The following is a 20,220-nucleotide window of genomic DNA, read 5'->3' as shown; positions in this document are numbered from 1 at the left end:
TTACTTCCATATCTTTACAGACAGACGGACGTACAGATAGACACCGTGAATTATAGAGTAACTTTGCTACTAAAAAATAGAACATTTTTTTTTCGATTTATATACATATATAAAAATTTAATATCTAATTTTTTTTAAAGATTGTACATGATCGATCTGGCTGGTAGCGAACGAGCATCCAATACACAGGTAGTAAACGTTTTTAAAGATTATGACTAGAGAAACTTTACAGTTTTTGGATAATTGAACACAAATATAAAACAAATGTTTTATTAAAACCTCTTTTATCGGGGCTCGGCAGCCACGCATCTGCCGCCTATAAGCCTAAGGGAAATAAACATTTTACAATTTAAAAAATCTGCTTCAAGTCGTAACCTGACCCAAATATGGAAACCACTCTTTTCAATAAAAATTTCAAAGTATCCAAATGGATATTTAAATTTGAGGCTTATTCGTGGCTAATGCGCGGTGGCCGAGCCCTGTCTTTTATTCACATTCTATTCTTCATAACAAGGTAGTTTTCCCTTCATCTATATTCATGTTTAATTAAGGATAAACTACTTTTAAAAATAATCTTAACAAATGGACCATTCATATTTGTAGAATAACCTTTCAGCGATAAAGTATAATTATCGGTCGAACAATAATTTTTAGGCTTTTGTTGTAAGTGCAATAAAATATTTATTATAATAATTATTATTTAAAGTATTACAATAATTACAATTACAATTAGTATTACATTGGAAAATATTTATTTAACTTTAAACAGAAAAAATTCCTATATTAGATATTTTAGAATAAACGAATTAAAAATATTACAAAATAACCTCATAGTTTTATTGTTTAATGACACATCCACAACTAAAAAAGAAATGAAACTCATTACATTTCCATTTTAAGCTCCAGTGTTTAATTAAATTTGAATTTATTAATATAAAAATAATTTTACGTCTGTGTTTATAAGTAAATGAACGTCAAAATGATCATTATACATTTATAACAAAAACAAGGAGGACAACATACATAAAAGCGATGCTTTGAAATGGTAGTACAAACGAACATTAACACTTGTAGAGTGTCATAACTAAATAATCAGAATATAAATTTATAAAAGTCGACACATAATTGTAAGTAAATTTCTTTTAAAAAAACTGCTTAAATACAGGACAATGTTTAAGGACATACTTACTTTTTTAGACTTGATTATGAGATGCTTTACTTATAACATAGTACTTTCTTGTCATAGGAATCAGTATTCAAAAATTCAGATAAATCCGAATTTTTTGTTAAAAGTATAAATATCAACATGTTTGAAATGGACTTCCGGACATTCTAGTAACTATTATAAAGTTGCTACGCTTTCTAAATCGTATCTAACTACTACAGGATTCACCATGCAAAGTTTGCAATTCTACTATATTTCCCTTGAAAGGTGCAGTGTTTAATTAAATTTAAATTATTAAAATAAAAATAATTTTACGTCTGTGTTTATAAGTAAAGATAGAAATTAACGTCAAAATGAATATTACATTTCTAACAAAAAAATCGGAGATAATTTTAATTATGATTTCATAAAAATCTTAATTTTGAAGGGATTTGATTTTGGATAAAGTTTTAATTAAACAAGATTATGAAAAAAAGTCAAACAGTAGCGAAAACCTTTTTATGAAAAATCTGAATATTTAATCATAGTTTAAAAGTGTTCTAAAAAGTAAGTTGTATATAAAACAAGTTTTACAAAAGTGAGCCTTGAAACCGTTCTAAAGTATAAAAATTAGAATATCGGCCACAAAACGTTAACATATTAACCAAATTATTTCAAAAAGAAAAACAGTGCATAATGGTTCTGTTTATTTTGTTGAAAACTGACAAATAGATAATACTAATACTAGAAAAGCATTGTCGCTACTAAAATTTGTTTTATTTGGTTTGGAGATTAGTAAAACTAATCAAGAAACAACAAAATATTCAAAATTTCTTTTACAAAAAAATAACAAGGTCGATTTCGTCAATAAGAAGCAAAGTAAAAAGACAACAAATTTTAGAACAATTAACTGTGATACACAGGGGCGTCCAAGCTTTTTATTTTGGGGGGGGGTAAAAAAATTTTTAAGGAGGGGGGTAATTCGGTTTTGGGGGGGGTAAAATGGCGCGCGAAGCGCACCGCAAATTTTTTACCCCCCCCAAAATTTTTACCCCGGGGGTAAAATTTGCTTGGGGGGGGTAATTACCCCCCCTGAAATCTGTTGGCAGGGGTAAAATTTGTTTACCCCCCCCAAAATTTACCCCCGGGGTAAAATTTTTGGGGGGGGGTAATTTAAATTTAATCAAAAATTTAGTATTAGAAATGCGAGCGAAGCGCGCAAAAATTTTTTTTGTTAGAGATTTTCTATTTTGGGGGGGGTATTTACCCCCCCAAAATTGTTTGGGGGGGTAAATACCCCCTCCTAAATGGTTGGGGGTGCCTACGGCACCCCCAGGGTAGGGGTAAATTTTAAATGGGGGGGGTAAAATGAAAAAATTTTGTGGGTGCCTACGGCACCCCCAAATTCGTTTTGGGGGGGTAATCGCCCCATTACCCCCCCCCCTTGGACGCCTATGGTGATACAAAAATTTTTGAACCACAATCTTTATTTATCTCATTGTATGTCACTAGCGTTTGCGCCCCTAGCATCTAAGGACTGTGTATTAAGAGATATAAGTTTTCCGGAATTGTAATGTAGGGAGTAGATTTGAAATCTGCATCAAATTTTAAGGATTTTTTATAAAATTCGTTTTTTGTATAATTCTTTATCTAAAAGCGGAAATACAAATTAAGTTAATTAATTTTGGAATCCGTGATTGGTGGATTTAAAAAATCTGCGCTCTGATTGGATGTCGTACATCATTCAACCAATTAGAGCGCAGGTAGTTTAAAATCCACCTATCCTATTGGTCAAAATTAATTAACTTAAAATGTATTTCCGCTTTTAGATAAAGAATTTTACAAAAAACGAATTTTATAAAAAATCCTTAAAATTTGATGCAGATTTCAACTCTACTCCCTACATTAAAATTCCGGAAAACTTATATCTCTTACTGTGTATTGTACTTGAAGAGGAAGGTTTGCAGTAGAAAATAGCCTAAAACCAGAGGGAGGGAGTCGGCCTATTTAGTTTAAAACAAGGATGACAACATCCATAAGTAGCGAAGCTCAAAATTTATTTATAGACATCAGGAAAAAATAATCTTTTGAGTATGTTAAAAAGACATACATGAAATAAATCACGAAACCTTTTAAAAATGTATAATATCTTTTGAAGCATTAAGCTAAGAAGAAAAACATAAAATCTAGGAATTGATCTAGCACCCCAACCAATATCAAGTCTTTATTAAACTTGGTGAAAATATGTTTAATATTGACTTATTTAATCCTTAAAAATTCCAGCTGTTTATCATGAACAGGAGTCGAAAAAATCATGAAAACTTTAAAGACTAGGAATCGATCTAGCACCCCAACCAATTATCATATCTTAAAAAAACTTTATAGAAATGTGTAATATGTTGACTCGATTAATCCCTAAAAATTCCAGCCGTTTATCTTGAACAGGAGTTGAGATATTCATGAAAACTTGAAAAACTAGGAATCGATCTAGCACCCCAATCAATATACAAATGTTAATGAAATGTAGTAAAAATATGTATGATGCAAATTTACTTAATCCCTGAAAATTTCAGTCGTCTGTCTTGAAAAGGAGTTGAGAAAATTACGAAAACAAAAAAATCTAGGAATCGATCTAGCACCCCAATGAACAAACAGATGGACAAAACAATGTATAGATTAGATGCGCATATGTCATGGTAACCTTTACTTAAAATTTCAGCTGTCTATCTTTAATAGAAGCTGAGAAAATCACGTTTCCCCCACTTTGTCTCAGACAGACGGACGGACAGACGGACGGACGGACATTTCGAATTATAGAGTAGCTTCGCTACTAAAAAAAGTAAACAAATTGCAAATCCTTAAGCTGGAATAAATACATATACATACAGACATTCTTTTACTTTCAATTGAATATAGCAATATATTATTTAGTTCAATTCCCTTCTTGGTTGTGTTACATAAATATGGTAATCTCTCTACACGCCCATGTTCCAGAAAGTTTAGACTGATTTTTTTTCTTTAATGTTCTTTGTTTCTTACTTTTCTGTGAAAATTCAAACAATGAAATAATAAGATCTCATTTCGTAATATCTTTTTTTCTTTATTTTGTCTACCAGATTTTTTACTCATTTTCCACTATCAGAGATAGGCAGTTGAAGGAATAACTCCTTTCTTAAAATTATTATAAACTGTTTGTTCTTCCGGTGGATAGGAACCGGTTCTCATCCATACGAAAAAATTATGTCTATCATCGTATTATATCCAGCTTTCTACGAATATAGAAATGTACAGTCATAAATTTAAAACCAATTTTTTTTAGCCCGTGCCTTCGGCAACTCGGGGCTAAAAAAACTAGTTTTAGTCTTATAATTGTAGATTTTATATCTGCGGAAAGCGGTTTATAATACGATGAAAGAAATAACTATTATCGCATCGTATTACAGATAACTTTTCGCGGATAGTAAAGTAAAAAAAGGTATAGGATTATTTAAGGGAACGAAGGCCCTGACTCACAATATTATTGGTTTCAAATAATTTTATTTATCATTCGTGGAAAATTTCTATAATACGATATTTCACATGATTTTTTAGTATGGATTAGAACCGTTTGTGATCCAACAAATATTATTCGATTGCTAAGTCATACTGGAAACTTGTTACAAATGATTATATTTTTTTTATTTATCGAATATGTTATAATCATATCGTAGAACTAAAAAGATTGTCTTGAACAAAATAGTTCTTTCAGATAAACTTAATAAAATATAAGTTAAAGGTAAAGAAAATATTAAAGTTTAATGGACTTTAAAGCAAAAAGAAAATTTTGAGCTACACAACTGTTCAATGTACAATTTGATATTTTCTTTTCCAGCATGGATTCAAAACTGATTTATATCCGCTGGATTAGAGCCGGTTCTCTTCCATACTGAAAAATTAAGTATAACATCGTATTACAGACTTAACACGGATATTAAAAATATCGTAAAATTATTACTATTTTTGTTATGCCTGGCCTTCGGCCCATCGTGGATAATATTACTGGATTTGATCTTTTTGATATCCGCGGAAACCTGTCTATAATACGATGGGATAAATAACTATTATTTGTTTCAGAACAAAGGAATCCGTCTGAAAGAAGGAGCTCACATCAATAGGTAAACTAAATGGACGCCTAGCCTATAGAAAGTAGGCCAGGTAGCTTTTTCTTATTTAGAAGCTGATCCTTGACTTTATACTGTTGATCAGTAGGTCTGCCATGTTTTCTTTTTGAAGATTATTACTTTTTTTCAGACTTGCCGATTTTTTAGTAGCGAAGCTACTCTATAATTTGAAATGTAAGTCCGTCCGTCTGTCCGTCAGAGACAGAAAGAGGAAACGTGATTTTCTCGGCTCCTATTTCATTATCGTGAGATATTTGTAATTCAAATACAAAGTTTTAAAATGCTTGAATTCTGTTCTAAAAAATTATCTATGGAAAACAATTGAACCAAATTGTAAAGGTTAATAATCTGATTTAGTAATTAGTGATATCATTAATATCATTATAGTTTTTTCTCGTATTTATTCGAATCCGGTGGATAGGAACCGGTTCTCATCCATACGAAAAAACTATGTCTAGCATCGTATTATATCCAGTTTTCTACGAATATAGAAATGTACAATCATAAGATTAAAACCAGTTTTTTTAGCCGGTGCCTCCGGCACCTCGGGGCTAAAAAAACTAGTTTTAATCTTATAATTGTACATTCTATATCCGCGGAAAGCCGTTTATAATACGATACGAGAAATAACTATTATCTCATCATGTTATAGACAACTTTCAGCGGATAGTAAAAGGAAAAAAAATTGATTAAATCCAGTTTTGTTGGACCTATACTAATAAGAGGATTTTAAGATCAGCTTCTGTTTGTTTCAAATATAGTAAGAATATTTGCATTCTTATTCTAAAATAGTTATTTCCCACACATCAAAATGGAGCATTATCTTATAAAATTTGTGAGAGCATATAATTATGTAAGTGTACTTTTTTAGGATTTAAATACAAAATTTGTGCATACTTTAAAATCCATATTTTTAGCAACTTTTTTTATGAAATCATTGGTAGACAAAATTGTGAACTTCATTTTCGATTTTATTTTTTACTATAAGTTGTGTAATTGTTCGATTTGGTTGCCATGTGACTCTTCTTTTACACAAATTAAACCAGTATACTTAATCAGTAAGTATTTAGTAAAAAAGAAACATCGAAATTGGCTAGTAAAAAAGTAGTAAGTAATGAAAAAGTTGAATTTAAAAAAAATATTTGTTAAGGTCGCTGTTGGCCCTGGGTAACTGTATCAACGCCCTGGCCGAGGGGAAGGCCAAGTATGTGAACTACAGGGACAGCAAGCTAACAAGGTAGGATACAAACCTTTCCAGTACGGCCTCCAAACCGATTAATATCCTATGGATTAGAACCTGTTTTAAGCCATAATGAAAAATATATTTGTATAGGTTGCTGAAGGATGCTCTGTCAGGCAACTGTCAGACAGTTATGATAGCCCATATCAGCCCAGCTGATAAACACTGGGAAGAAAGTAGAAATACTCTTGTTTACGCTGATAGAGCTAAGAATATTTCAAATAAGGTAAGAGTTGCACATTAAATTATGTAAATATATGGCATGTGAAGAATGTGAGTATACACTAAACTTTTAATCTTAGTTTTAAAAGAAAAAAGTATGTTTTTTTTTTTTTTGGGGGGGGGGGGTAGGTAGGGGTGGTTGGATGTTTATTAAAAGGTGATTTAACTTAGGGTGTCGGAATAATCCTCCTCTCAAAAATATTTAAAATCCTTTTTTGTACCTGTGAGGGATTTCACTATAAAGGAGAACCATATCACTTTAGCGGTGAATTTAGCAGATTTTTCGCTAAATACACACAGGCAAACACCATGTTACTTTTATATAAATATTTATTAAGGTTCGAAGAAATGTATTGGATGTATCGTACCATGTCTCTCAGGTAATCCCCTTTTTCTATAACTAGTTCCTTCGCCGCTAGGATATAGGGGCTTCTATTTCAGATTAAAGGGGGGATGGGGAGGGGTCAAATCATACCAACTTTCCTCTACGTTTATTTTAGTTTTAAAATTGGTAGGTTGGAGTTTTCTGTTATAACTTTTAGAGATGGGATGTATTACATATGCCTCCAACACTCTGCAAAATAGCCTAGAACCTGAATAAAGTAGAGCTCCAGACTTTGCTGTACTAAGGCACGCGAAAAAAATCACACTGCTTTATTGTATAGGATAATTAAAATGCCAAAGATAAAATTTGTCCAGAAATTTGTTGATTTTCCGACAATGTGTGTTTATTTTTCAAAGTATTATGGAGCGATTGTATAATGTACATTAAGATGGGATAATTTTCTAATAACTTGTATTGTTTAGTATCAGACAATAATTCAAGAGTTGAAAGGAGAAATTGGACGTCTCAAAGAAAAGATAAACAATGAACCCGTAAGTTTTTTTTTTGCTAGCGAAGATACTCCAGACTTATTTTGTTTGTACGTCTGTTTTTTGTGAATTTGATGACCAATAGTGCCAAGAAAGATTAATTTTATTATGATTTGTTCTGTTTCTATTTTCTGATGATTTTCTACTATATAAATAACGCTGTATGTCAAATTGCTTTTATCTCTTTGAGCTAAGCTACTTATAAATTTTGTCATCCTTGTTATTTCATTGTCATTTAAATATTTATTTATTTATTAACAATCAAATGATTTAATTGTTCTGTGACGCCATCTTCTTAAAGTGAGGAGTTTTTAATATGAAGGGAAAATTTTGTTTTAAGAATCTTTATTGTTTTGTTTACGGGGGGCTCTAACCTAAAATAACCTATCAAATGCTACTGTGAAACTACGACGAAACGCTCCTTAAGAGGCAATGCCACGAAAAGAACTTTACCCAAACTTTTTAACCTAAAAGTTTAATTTACAGAAGTGATAATTTTGTAATTTATTATCATTGGGTATATACTATATATACATCAATTTATTGTCCATTGTCTTATCCCTGCTCATAAATATTTGAATTTCTAGGCGCACCATGGAGTTACTGTCACCAAGCAACAGATGGCGGAATTAAAGGTAAATAGGAATAGTAAAAAAAAAACAGGAGGTAGGGGACATAAGGCTATAATTTACATATGTACCCGCGTTATTTTATTCGTTGGATTAAAAACTTTTGGTACTTTTTCAAAAATTTTAATTGGTTTGTTTCAAACTATTATTGTCCAAACTTTCCAACCAAAGATTTAAATCTACAGGTTGGGTAATTTTGTTGATCATTATTTGGAATGTACAGCATTTTATTCCTTAAGATCCCTGGTAGAAACTTTCAGGAATTATAAAAAAAAAGAATAATTAATTGGAATTATCTTGAAATAAACTTAAAATAGGTATTTTTATTAAAGTTAGGCTAGGTTAAGTTATATTTGGTAATAGGTAGCCCCGCAGAGGTGAGGCACTGCAGGTTAATAAGGACCCCTTTTAATTTTCAACTTTTTTCAAAGTTCGATATGCACTTTGAGCGAAATAATTTAATAATAAATAATTTCTTCCGCAATTAAAATTCGAGGAATTCTTCTCGAAATGTGACAATTGTAAAGTTGACGGGGTAATATCTTATATTTTGTAGAGAAGTTTCGCACCAAAATAATCAAAATACTATTTACAGTATGGCTCCGAAAAAGATCAATAACCGCTGGATTAAAACCAGTTCTTAGTCATACTGAAAAATCATAGCATCGTATTACAACCAATTTTCCATGAATATTAAAATAAAAATCATAACGGGGCTAGCAAAACTGGTTTTCATCTTTTTGAATAATACTTTTTTATTTTATTTTCCGCGGAAAGCTGTTTATAATACGACGCTATAAATATTTATTCTATAATTTCTTTCATTTACCATAATTATTTGTTATTTTCTCCGTAATTAATTTCTAGCAATATTAATTTTATGTTTCTTTCCAGAATTTTTTGTCCAAATTGAATAGGAAAATTTTTGTTATTGACAACCAAACATATTTATGTCAATTTACATTTATGTTTTTAAAGCGAAGCTTTTCTATAATTAGGGTCGGTCCGTACGTCCGTCCGTAACGGATAGCTTTTTTTTTGTTAATTTAGGCATGTAGAATTGTCCTATCGATTTCAAATTTTGCATAATGATTCCTTTAATAGTTAATAGGTACGATTTAGAAAGCGTAGCAACTCTATAATCATCACCAAAATGTCCGTACGTCCATTTTAAACATGTCGATTTTTTTTACTTTTTTAACAACAGATTTTTATGTGATCTAATCATCCGATTGATCTGATTTTTGGTATATTGATTCCTTGGACAACAAAGTATAATGTAATAAGCGAAGCAACCCTATAATCAAGTCCTAAAAATGTAAGTATGTCCATAATCATTATCCTGAATCAAGCAGTTTTTCAACAAATTTACTTACAATTTTGCTTTGACTCTTATACATTTATATTATGATTATTCAGTTCTGACACTATACAAGTGTTAATGTCCGTTTGTCCTACCGTTTCAGTGCTTCGCTTTTATGGATGTTGTCATTCTTGTTAAGTTGGAAAGCTACTCTATGATTTGTGTGACCGTCGGTCTGTCATATTGGCTTATATAATATTGTTATGTGTATGTGTGAGGGGGGTGTGTTTTTGTAGAGAAGGATACAGTGAAGCTTTTTATGGGTTATGGGAAGGTTTATTGCTATTTTAAAGGAGGGTTACTCACCCCACTCCTCCAAGAAAAATTGCTCCGCTAGAATTTCCTTCCCCAAAAGATCACTTTGATCTTACACCAGATTTTTTCTGCAGCTGGCTAAAATAGCGATTCCTTCTTTTCATCCTTTCACCTCTCCTTCTATTTTGTGAAAGAACTTACCAATGAACGAGCTTCATGGTAGCAAGCTAAATTGGCGACAATTTTCCCCTGTAATAATATCGACGTAAATTATACATACATCCATTTTCTTAATGTTATTTATTTGTAGGAGTTACGTGATGAGTTGGTAGCGAATTTCCGAGAGCAAATGTCGCTACGTCACAGGTTGATGGAAATAGGTAAGCTACAACTTTTAAAAAACCGTACATCTTAAAAAGCTCCTACAATATGTTAATATGTGTCTAAAAGTTGCGTTTTTTCTTATATCGGCCTACAAATTTATATTCAGACAAGTAAAGTAGCTTCGATAAAGTAGTTTGAGAGGTTTAAATTTTGGTCCAAACTTAAAATTTTTGTGACTGGCAAATATATATTCAACCACATTCATTTCTAAAAGTAAAATATTCAGGAAGTTAAGGGAATATGCCATTTGAGTAAAAGATAAAAAATAAAGTAGATTAAATTGGATTTAAAACCTATTTGCAACCTATAAAACCAACATGTAGCTTTTTTCTGGGTTTTTTTTTGTTTCTTGATCTTAACTTAGATAACAAACTAAATCGGGTTTCTAGGTAAAAAACAAACATAAAAAATACGGTAAATTTAATGACTTTTAAATGTTAAAACCTTTCCATTTTAAACCTTATGTCATCCATTTAATTGTAGGACAATCCAAAGATTATAATAAGTTTTTAGTTAAATTATTATTTTTAAATTTATCAGTGTTTTTTTCTTCAGTTTTAGCATCCCCACCATCCCATATGTAGGATGTCAAGCTTGGTTTCTGAGAAAACAAGATTGTTTCCAAAAACTTTTGCTATTTTTTTCTACGTTTTACATTTGGTCTTACACATATTTATTATTTTTTTTATGTGAGATTTTTTTGTCATATTTCTTTTATTTTTTCCTCGTTAAATATATTTTGGCCGAGTCATTTTTTTCCATAGAAATCTTTTTTAGTAGAAAAACTGCTCCACAAATAACTTTGCGCGTCAGTATGTATATCAACTTGTCCAAATTGCTATGACGAAACCATGATTTTATCGTATGCTGTCATCAATGAGGTTATAATGAATAGCAAATAAGAATTATAAGAGACCGACAAACCTCCTAATTCTACAAACGTTCTAAGCCTCATAATGCGACAAAGGTCCAAATGCGACAAACATCCTAAAAGGACAACAAACGTCCTAAAGCGACATCTCTTAAGTAAAACGCCCTAAAATTTTTCAAAAATGAAGAAATAAAAAAAAACTTTCAAAATTTGAGAACAAAATCCTCTAACAGTAAAACTGTTGAACAATGAAAACCAATATGGCGATGCTGAAACACAAGGAAATAATTTCAAACTGAAATTTATATCTCAAATAACTTTATCCATAGGCTATTTTTTTTTTAAATCCGTACGACAGTTTTCCCAGTTTTAACATTTGGCTATCAAACAACATGGTTTCAAACCCAATACATCCTTGCATAACAAAATTCGACCTTTAATTTATTTCATTTAAGAAAAAAAATTTCTCTAATTTTAGAACATTTTTAAATCAAATTTGGAAGATTTAAATTTTGAAAAATTTTATGAAGGTTTTACTTACGAGATGTCCCAAAGAGCTTTACTTTAGTCGCTATTATAATAACTATAACAATATATGCATATGTTCAATAATATATGCAACAATTGGACAAAATAACCCCTGTTTCTCTAATCTTTATCTTTTCTTTATACTTTCGCAGGTTTTTCTTTCCAATAATCTTGGGTTTAAAAGTTACATAAATCTGCTAGAATTATGCAAATTTCATAAAAGCAAGAATGTCTCAATTCAAAATTCCTCGAACATTTTAAAGATAGACTTTTTGGGTTGTGAAGATACTCTGTACGTCTTAATTGTCAGTCGTATGACGTATTTAAAACATCAAACACTCTAAAATAATGATCTTATACTTTTGCAAGCAGGAGATTCGATATTATCGTTTCTTACTTTTATAAAGAGGTTGGCAAAATAGTTTTTCGTAAGTTTCAAAAGCTTGAAAACTTATGAAAGTAATCTTCAATGTTAGATATTCAATATTGAAACAGAATTTTACTTAAAATTTTTCAGATTTTTATACCAAAAAGTATTTTTTTTTACTTTGTTCTTTTCGGCCTTTAAAGGATTAAGTATAGTAACTTCTTTTCAAAAAAAAAAAAAAATTTTCATGGTGCTTAAAAGAATTAAATATGTAAGGAAATTTATATGATTTACTTTCTGAAAATTGGATGTAAGACAGATTGTCTTGTATTAAAATAACCCTGCAGATAATACACTTTTCTTGAATACACTAGGGACCAGACTAGATCCGAACTAACTTGACAAAATTGATCTGTAAACAAAGATGCAATCACCCAAAACAAGCGAGGATTAAAATGATGCTTAATTGTTAAATTTCTTACATACAGACGTTTTGATTCTTTTCCCAAACTGCCATAGACATAATCTTTTATAATTTTTACTTAGATATTTTGTTGGAAAACCTACGATTTAATTTTTGTCTTCTTGGAAAACAGTAAAAGTGTCGAACTATGACGTCAGAAAAAATTAACAATTAACCAAGAAGAAGCCAGTATTCACTGTGGTAAAATATATAGCGGCCTCTCATTGGTTAATTGTTAATTTTTTCTGACGTCATAGTTCGACACTATTACTGTTTTCTCTTCTTGTATGTAGTAATGTTAGAAGGTTGCCTATTTTTATTTTATAAATTTTTTTCTCTCTCTTCCTCCTTTCCTTTAAATTCCTTGATCACCTATTTTGCCTATAATTTCAGTTAGCTTCGCTATTATTAAAATAATTGTTCATGGTACTTACACATTACAACATAGTTATTTTTCGCATCGTATTATAAACGGCTTTCCGTGGATATAGAATGTACAGTTAAAAGATTAAAACTATTTTTTTTAGCCCCGAGGTGCCGAAGGCACCGGTTAAAAAAACTGGTTTTAATCTTTTGATTATACATTTTTATATTCGTAGAAAGCTGTATATAGTAGGATGCTAGACATAGTTTTTTCTTATCGATGAGAACCAGTTCCTATCCACCGGATTCGAATGAATACGAGAAAAATATTTAAAGCATTACTACAGACATAAAACTTGAAGAAGACCTATAGAATTGTTTAGCTCATGCACATAAACTTAGTTTAATAGTATACACAGAAATATAGTTCTTTTTCACCCTTTACTGTTGTATTTTTATATCAAATGGACGTAATATTGAACGGTAGAACAATAAGACATACCAAAATTACCTCAATGTCCCTTGTTGAGCACAGGACCCCCTACTTGCATCTCCTTGCTTAAATACATGATTGAAGATACAATTAATATTTTAGGTGGATTAGGGCAACCAGCAGAATAACCTCCTCGCCCCTCTCCCTTTCTCTCTTATTTTTAATATCTTGAGACACTTTGTAAAGTTACAATTTTGTAAATTTTTCAGACAATCATATATTGTGCCTATCTATGGAGTTTGAAAAGCAGAATATCATTGTTACTGAATGGGAAACGGAAAAGGTATCCATTTTTGCTTTTAGAGCTACATTACATTTTCGTGTGTACGTTTGTCACTTACTAAATACATGCTTCTTGACACAATACAATCTGTCCCGATTTTGTATTACTTTTGCGGAACATGATTTCAGTTACGTCATATTTTTCTTTCCCGAAAAAGGGAAGGGGGAAAGAAAAAAAAGGAAGGGGGGAAGAAAAAAGAGATGGGAGAAAAGGGGGTTTTCCCCATCTCTTTTGAAGAGATTTTCTTCCCCCCTTCCCTTTTTCGGGAAAGAAAAATATGACGTAACTGAAATCATGTTCCGCAAAAGTAATACAAAATCGGGACAGATTGTATTGTGTCATGCTTCTTTATAATTAACAATTGATCATCTGGAATCGGTGAAGAATTGATTAGTTAATGTAAAACGAAGTAATTAAATTTAAAAATTAGAAAGCATATTCGTGTTGGAACAGGGTGTATGGGTGTTTTAACACCCCGTTTGCTTACTCCCCCTCAAAGTTTATAATCCTCTGCTAAAACAATGAATGCGTCACTTGTTTTAATTAATTACATGTAACATACATTTTAATAACCAACACCTAGACCTAAGTAAAGCCTTTGATAATGGATAAATAAATGATGATAATAAACATTAAAAAAAATACATTAACAATTTAAATTTATGCTTAAAACTAACAGGGTGTCCGCTCAAAACTAAAAGAGACTTTGCCGAATTCAGAGAAGATTTCACTTGTCCAAAATTTTAAGATGGTAGTTAATCACCCCTTCCTTAATAGTCTTTAAGGGCTTAGAACATGAAATAAAAAAAATGAGTTAAATGTGAAAAACGAAAAATAAAAAAAAAATTTTTTTTTAATTATTTAGGCCAAAGACAAAAGTGACAAACTTTACGAGAAAAGAAAGAAAAAGAAAGCAAGATTAAACAATCCGAAGGTAAGAATAGTTATTTCTCGCATCGTATTATAAACGGCTCTCCGCGGATTTAGAATGTACAATTACAAGATTAAAACTAGTTTTTTTAGCCCCGAGGTGCCGAAGGCACGGGCTAAAAAAACTGGTTTTACTCTTATGATTGTACATTATTATATTCGTAGAAAGTTGGATATAATACGATGCTAGACATAGTTTTTTCGTATGGATGAGAACCGGTTCCTCTCCACCGGATTCGAATGAATACGAGAAATAAACATTATAAGCCTTCTTTTATTTTAGAAAAAATAATTAAAGTATTCTGTCGGTTGGTAGATTGTTTGGGAGTATACTAATAAAATTGCAAAAGCTGCGACTACTTTGCGAGAAATAATGATTTGCGTCGAGCATTATTTAAAAGTATAAGCTCTTCCTTCTCATATTTTTACATTATTGTATGTCATTTTAAGTTACTGAAAAAAAACTACTACTCTTCCCAGCTTTCAATTTATTTCAAAAAAAGGGAGGTCTTTTGTGCTCTACATAAACTTTGCGTGAAAGCACCAATAAATGACAATGGTATAATTTTATAGCATTTTCTTTTTATTTAGATTTATCTTGAACCAGGCACAGCTGATCATAGCAGCTCTGAAGTGCAGGAAATTAAACAAATTTTAGATACCTAATTTTTTAAAATCAATACGATATACTTTACTTTTATTCAAACACTTAATTTATTAAACTTAACGTATATGTAGAAATTCACCAAATATTAATATCAAATCGAAAATCGTTTGTTTTTCTGAAGCCAAAGATCTCGAAAATTTCCGGTCCAAATATGTTGTACTTTTGAAGGAAGCTTTATTATTAACATCTTTGGCTGTTTTAGACTATTTTCTTACCTATCCCCTAGTTACTATGAGCGAAGAAACTAGTGTATTTTATACTTCTTTTAACTATGTCTCTAAACACAAATTCTTTCAAAAGTTTTGGATAAAGTTGATAAACAGTTAAACTTTTTTTCAAACATTTATTGGATTGATATGTGTGTATGTTTCTAAATAGATTTTGAAAATTACGACACTCTTTCAGAAGCTTTTATCACGCAAGTTTTAGGCTATATTGCGTTCACTTCAACTTGATAATTTCGAACAAATCTAAGCGACTAGGTTTAATACTTAAATTGAATTCAAAAGAATTAAAATATTTTATTGTTTAATTATTATAGCAGGACAGTGAAGACGTAGAGAGTGGATTTGAGGTAAAATAGTTTTTCTCATATTCATTCGAACCCGATTAATATCCGGTGGATTAGAACCGGATCTCATCCATAAGAAAAAAATATGTCTAGCATCGTATTCAGTTTTCTACAAAAATAAAACCAAAAGATTTGAAACCATTTTTTTAGTCCGTGCCTTCCACATCTCGGGGCCAAAAAAAACTGGTTTTAATCTCTAAAAAGTTATTTCTCGCATCGTATTATAAACAGCTTTCCGCGGATATAGAATGGTTTTAATCTTATGATTGTACATTTTTATATTTGTGTAAAGCTGGATATAATATGATGATAGACATAGTTTTTTCGTATGGATGAGAACCGGTTCCTATCCACCGGATTCGAATGAATACGAGACAGCTGTTTATGATACAATACGGGAAATAACAATTCATAAATTCATTGGAAGCAGCTTAAAGTGTATATAAAAAATAACAAAATACAATACAAATGACCAAAGATAGGTGAGAATACAATTTACCTTTAGTCTATTAAAATGTATTTTAGCCTATCATTGGTAATTTCTATTGTATGACGTCAATTTTTAAACGCTATAAGCTGCTTCAAACATTGTATACTAACAAGTATGAAAAAGCAATGAAAAAAATACATAAAAGTCTTTATGAAATGAATAATTCGTTGTGTTACAACAAAACTTAAGACTTTTAAATGAGATAATTAACTTAATAATTCCTAAATTTGTGACAATAGCCCCAAGAAACTTGCTATAAACCATTACATAAATATTAAGTTACGTTTTTTTGTTCTTATGTACAAAAACACAAAAAAAATCATGCTTTTTCATTAATTTTATTATTCATATTATTTGAATAATTGTTATTATTGAAGAAAACGCAATAAAAACAAATTTCCCCTGAAAAAAAATGTTGACAAAATTGGCCATTTATAACATTTACATTGTCAATATATTTTTCCATTATTGCCTCTTTATTGCAAATAAATAATAAAAAACAAGGACAATTTTATCAAAACAGATGAAGTAACTGGATCTCGCTACCCGCTGAACCGATATGGTTCTCCTTTAGAATACAGCTTCTCATAGATCCTTGGAAGGTTTATAACTATTTAGGGGGAAGTTTACTACCACCCTCTCAATAGAAATCGCCCATAGAAAAAATCACAATTACCTCCCAAAAAAAATTAAAAATGGGGGGATGGTCGATTTCAACCCCCCACCATGATAAGTACACCTAGAGGCCTCAAGGGGTAAAGCCGCTAGAATAAGAGAAAACATTAAACATATAAATATAAATAGAATCTACCTATTTAAAAAGTAAAGGGGTAGTTTCACGAAAGGCATTTGAACTTAATTTAGTGAACCGCATATTTTTTCCTGGCTAATTGGTTAAACGATATTTAAATGGCATATATTTGAAAGAATTTCAATTTTCTACCACGTAGTTTTTAAAATATCAAGACTTGAAAATCGTCTTTTTAAATTAAATTAATGTCACAAAAAGACAATTTTCAAGTCTTGATATTTTCAAAACTACGTGGTAGAAAATTGAAATTCTTTCAAATATATGCCATATAAATATAGTTTAACCCATTAAATAGCAAAAAATATGCGGTTCACTAAATTAAGTTCAAATGCATTTCGTTAAACTACCCCTTCGAACTTGTTTCAAACCCCAAAAAATAAACTTTTTGAGTAATGTTGGCTGAATCACGGACAAACTCGTTAATTATAGAGTAGATTTATTTTCTATCCAATAAAAAGTCCAATGTGTAAAAAGAGGTCTATAAATATACTACAACAAATATTTTGAAATAGAATAAAACTAAATAAATTTTACATACTTTTTTTTCAAAGTTAATGTTTTTTTTTCGTAGACGTATGTCGAGAAAGTTATAGACCTATAGACAGTGACACAAAGACAAGCTTGTAGCTTAAAAAATCGTAGTTATCTAAAATATTAGATTTTGAATATAGAATTTTTAAAATTTGATTTAAAAGGTTTGTAAATCAAAATGGATAGGCCAGGTTTTAGTGTGTAGTGGTTAGCCCCGCAGGGTTATACCACTATCACTGCAAATATACACCACGCAGGATTTAGACATAGGGTAAAAACTACCCATCCCCCTTTATTTTTAATTTGTTTGAAAAATAATAGGGGATGGGGTTATGTGGGCCCCGCAAGGTTTTCAACTGTCGAACTATTTAAGGATAATTTCCGGATCCTGAGTGATAGTGACGAGACTGACGAAGAGACGGAGCCAGTCAGAAAATCCAACAAAGATGAACACAAAGATGACCACAAGGATGACCACAAGGATGACCACAAAAATGACCTCAAGGATAAGAAAGAATCTTCTTCTGAGAAGAAGAATGAGGTAAACGCCAATTTTTATTTTTCTATCTTTCTATGAATTAATGTATAAGTATGTGAGGGGAAAAAGTCGCTCAAAAAAAATTCTGACGTCATAAATATTAGGGATGAGGAGAGGAGGACTGGGAAAGAAATCCCCTAACCCCTATAAGTATATGTGAATGTATAACCCGGACAACTACCTGATTTCAGTTGTGGGGACCTTTTTTCTGCTAGCAAATTGCTTTCTGCTTTTTTGAATGTGTTAATATCTCCGACGATATTGGCTGATATTCGCGACCCAATTGAAAGTCGGAACAAGGTCCCATCCCAGTGGATTAACCCCATTTTGATTACTTTTATTTTCTAGGAAAGAACTGAAGGATATAACTTCAGCCTGGAAGAAGAAAACCAAGTTGAAAATGAAGAAGAATACTCTTATGAGGATTTGACAACTGAGCAACAAGAAAAAGAAAATTCAGAATATGAAGGTTAGATGTTCAGCAAGATTGTTTAAGTTTAATAGTAGCGACTCTTTTTGAAAATAAAAGCTGAACAAATAAAAAACAAAAAAGTATTTATATGTTTTAAACTTTGATTTTATTTAATTGTGTTACATACATTAAATATTTTGATTTATTTAATTTCAGATGTGATTATTTCATTTATCTAAGTTTAAATCAAAGGCTTTTAATTTTTTAGTACCAGGTGCATTTTGGTTTCTGAAGAGCACTGATCCCCCCCCCCCTAACATTTTCTTTTAAATAGACAATAAAATAATCAGTTCTTCTATTTTTAAAACAAATGTGCATGCTGTTTTGAGTGTTTTAGGCAGAGAATTAATCTCAAATTGTTGGTTTTAGGTTCTGGAGAAAAACCAGTTCAGATTATTTACAATAACTCAGAGTCGGAACAAGGTAAGGCGGACAAACCCAAATTGAAGAATGTGCGTTTTCATATAATTATTGTGACAATATTCTATAAATAAAACTTGTGTCGTATGGCGTGGAGATTCGAGGAAATAGTTTTGTGAACTTTTGTATTTTTAGAATAAAATATATTCAGGATAATCCTTCAAAATTTTATCTTTTCTTACCCTTTTATTCATTTGTTTGGGGGATGCAGGGACAAGGGAAGGCTATTCTGGCAAACAATGCTTTAGAGCTGATTTCTTAAATTTCCAGTTTAAACTTGATGATGAGATAAAGCAACTTTTGGCAGAATTTGATAAGAAACTCAAGCATTATTTTAATACTTTTTGCTCTGTTTACTAAAAGCCATGCTAAAAGGATTGTCAGAGTTTGTCCGCACATTCAGTTTAAAGATGTATGAGCAAACTTAAAGCTTTTTTTACAACTTTTAGGTATTTTATCTAAATCATAAACTACTCGTAAATTATATGTTAAATAGTGAATAAATTTATTAAAAATCCTAAAGAGTGGATAGCTGTAATACTTTGAAAAATGTTTAAGATTGTTTAGATATTTATCTCATATACAAATTTAAATTCAAAAAAGGTTTTTACAACACCTAGCAATAAAATTATGAACTACATAGCTATGTATTTTCACAATCATACATTTTATGATACTTGTTGTAGTTTAATTTTGACTTTCTTGGCAACTTCTTGTTTCTAATGGCTAAACACGTTGGAGGAAAGTGGCGAATTAGGGAAGTAAAATAAAAAAGCTTCCCTGAAATCATGATTTATTAAGTACTGCAATAATTAAACCTAAAAACTACTAATCTTCTCTGAATATTACAACTTACAAACTTTTTTTATCATTTAAAATATGGGTAATTTCCCCCAAAGTGCCTTGTAGAGCACAGAGCCCCACCATTTCTCTACCATTCAATATTCAAATAGAATTTTGTATTTTATAATTTAGGGTTATTTTTTTTTAAAAGAGAAGCTTTTCTATAATAAGGATTGGTCAGTCCATAGGCATGTTAGAATTGTCCTATCATTTTAAACTTTGCAGGTGATTCCTGTAGTAGGTATGATATAGAAAGCATAGCAACTCCATAACCGTTACCAGAATGTCCATATGTCCATTTTAAACATG

General features: G+C 30.8%; 1 protein-coding gene across 1 annotated transcript in view; it reads left to right on the top strand.

Annotated features, from left to right (window-relative positions):
• LOC145329385 (kinesin-like protein KIF19) overlaps positions 1–20,220 on the top strand; it is a 58,430-nt gene that overhangs the window by 675 nt on the left and 37,535 nt on the right. Inside the window, exons 2-16 of the mRNA XM_080173475.1 lie at positions 141–189; positions 5,258–5,298; positions 6,455–6,541; positions 6,638–6,770; positions 7,105–7,146; positions 7,574–7,642; positions 8,227–8,274; positions 10,197–10,266; positions 13,565–13,638; positions 14,504–14,572; positions 15,160–15,207; positions 15,777–15,809; positions 18,012–18,179; positions 18,525–18,645; positions 19,018–19,071. Coding sequence (XP_080029601.1) covers positions 148–189; positions 5,258–5,298; positions 6,455–6,541; positions 6,638–6,770; positions 7,105–7,146; positions 7,574–7,642; positions 8,227–8,274; positions 10,197–10,266; positions 13,565–13,638; positions 14,504–14,572; positions 15,160–15,207; positions 15,777–15,809; positions 18,012–18,179; positions 18,525–18,645; positions 19,018–19,071 — 1,099 coding nt within the window. The 5' untranslated portion in view covers positions 141–147. The remainder of the gene's footprint in view (positions 1–140; positions 190–5,257; positions 5,299–6,454; positions 6,542–6,637; positions 6,771–7,104; positions 7,147–7,573; positions 7,643–8,226; positions 8,275–10,196; positions 10,267–13,564; positions 13,639–14,503; positions 14,573–15,159; positions 15,208–15,776; positions 15,810–18,011; positions 18,180–18,524; positions 18,646–19,017; positions 19,072–20,220) is intronic.

Source organism: Acartia tonsa, chromosome 10 (genome assembly GCF_053477335.1).
Source record: "Acartia tonsa isolate MP-2025a chromosome 10, ASM5347733v1, whole genome shotgun sequence".
Classification (NCBI taxonomy): domain Eukaryota; kingdom Metazoa; phylum Arthropoda; class Copepoda; order Calanoida; family Acartiidae; genus Acartia; species Acartia tonsa.
Note: the sequence above shows the minus strand (reverse complement) of the source record. Positions and strands in the feature narration are given on the sequence as shown.